Source organism: Atta cephalotes, assembly GCF_000143395.1.
Source record: "Atta cephalotes unplaced genomic scaffold scaffold00083, whole genome shotgun sequence".
NCBI classification, from domain to species: domain Eukaryota; kingdom Metazoa; phylum Arthropoda; class Insecta; order Hymenoptera; family Formicidae; genus Atta; species Atta cephalotes.
The window spans coordinates 470543-472788 of NW_012130147.1; the positions used below are offsets into that span (position 1 = coordinate 470543).

The 2246-nt window shown below is 38.7% G+C and overlaps 1 protein-coding gene across 1 annotated transcript in view; it reads right to left on the reverse strand.

Annotated features, from left to right (window-relative positions):
• The window catches only part of LOC105624627 (neuron navigator 3-like), an 89244-nt gene extending 87943 nt beyond the window's left edge, over positions 1-1301 (reverse strand). The window contains exon 1 of the mRNA XM_012205984.1: positions 1221-1301. Coding sequence (XP_012061374.1) covers positions 1221-1301 — 81 coding nt within the window. The remainder of the gene's footprint in view (positions 1-1220) is intronic.
• Between the last annotated feature and the right edge of the window lie 945 nt (positions 1302-2246).

Here is a 2246-nt window from a genome sequence, read left to right on the forward strand (position 1 = left end):
AGAGAGAGAGAGAGAGAGAGAAGAAGTACGTACGTTACTACTCTCTCTCTCTCTCTCTCTCTCTCTCTCTCTCTCTCTCTCTCTCTCTCTCTCTCTCTCTCTCTCTCTCTCCTGAAATACTCCGGGAAAGTGGAAAAAGAATCTGCGAAACGGCGACCCCATCGCGACCGCCGTAATAATGGCGACCTGAGATCATGAAGTAAAACCCTCCGTGCGTCCCTTCGTACCGCTCGTCTCTTTGCGCGCTCAAAAATAGTACGCGATGACTAACTCTCTTCTCTCCTCACTCTCTGCGTGGCTACTCCTCTATCCTCCTCTTTCTCTTCCTCTTCCTCTCGTCTGTACGACAACCAAGTTTGTGTCCCCTTGCGCTTTCCGTCGTCCAGAGCTGCGAGCTACGAGCGAGTGCACGGCGCGGTTTGCCTCTTCGGTGACTCAAGAGCTGCTCCTCGCTCGCTCGCTCGCTCGCTCGCTCACGCTGAAAAGCCTGGCGCTTCGCCAGCGCGGTAAACGCGTCAGGACAATTCATGCTTCCGCGCATGATTTATATCCTCGGTGCTTACTTATAGATATGAACATATTAAAAAATTATCAGACATCAGATAATTACATCTTCTTGAGAAATATTTTATTGTTGTCATTTGTTTTTATGTTTAAATTGGAAATGGATCGCACTGATTATAATACGCAAAAGTATCATGTTGATGTAAACAAGGAAAATAATATTTGTCATAATATATATTCTCTAAATCTGAATCCGTGGATAGCCATTAATTATCAAGTGGCATACTTTGCACTGATAATCAGTGAAGTTCAATTAAAAAAAGAAGAATATTTGAGTATTACATAATTAAAATACTGATTTTTACACGTTAATTTAAATCTTCCAATATCATATTCATTGAATTTAAGCACTAAATAAATCAAGGTTAGTTAGATCACATCATAAAGATTCACTCGTCAGAACGAGTGTGTCTCAACTGTCTTGTTTTCATTTAGTCTGAACCTATTTTTAATCGTTTGATCTATAAGTGCTTTTTATTTTCAAGTACATTTAATTGTATAACTGCTTTTCTATCATATCAAAAATAGTGATAACAACATACACAATAATAAATTCGTAAAGAGATGTTAATAGATTCGCAAAGTATAGTTATAAACATATTTGACATTTCTCGGCGAAAAAGATACGAGAGAGCGGGAGAGAAGGAAAGAATTACCTGCACAACATTACGCGTGGACTCGGCCTTGATGTCGTCGATAGAACCGCATACGGATCTTGGCGCCCTGATACACGCCATGATGCCGCCGGTGGTCGTCGCGACCCCCGTGACGTCCTAGCGTCATCCGAGTCTGCCCTCCCGATTATTCCTCACAAATTACACCTTTACCATTCACTTTCCATTCGACCATCACGCAATGATGCATCATTGCAATCGCATATTATTATAATTAAAATCAATTTTTTTTTATCTTTCACTTTTGTCCTCAATTTTTCTTCTCAATTCACAACCGCACATACGATTATTCTTTTATTTACTATCATGGTCTCTTCTTCTTCTTCTATGAGATTTAAATTAAGAGATATTATGTTAATGTAATAATATAATACTGATAATGAGTCTTGACAAGGTGGATATTTGAACAAATCGATATTAGTTAGTTGACTTATATTAATTCTGTTAAGAGAGATCATTTTACTGGAATCCATTCTTATATGTATCCTTTTACATATATTTTTTGTTAGTACAGTCATGTTTCTCTATATTTTTTTTCATAAGACCATCATGCACTGACACATAAAATAATTTATACAAAATAAAATACGAGAAAAAATCAATATGTCTCGATGAATGAATTAATAAAAACATTCACACACGAATCTTTTCATTAATCCTCAATTCTTCTAATGAGATTAATAAATTGTTGATTCAATGTTCGTGTCTGGATCCCTGCACGGCTCTTCATTCTCACAATCTTCTTTCAAGCGTCGAAAGCGGTGGGAGGGCCGAAGGAGAAGAAAAAAAAGAGGAGAAAACATAATCAATCGTTCAATTGTTCAATTCGCGAGTAATTCAACCTCGTTCTCCAAAACGATCGAGCGAACGACACGATACGTCGTGTCGTATTGCATTGCGAGGCTTCGCAATACAAAACACGGAAGCGTCTCGACGCTACGACGCACCGGACGTAACTGAATACGCGAGCACACGTTTCTCTATTCGTAGGTATATACTCTCTCTCGT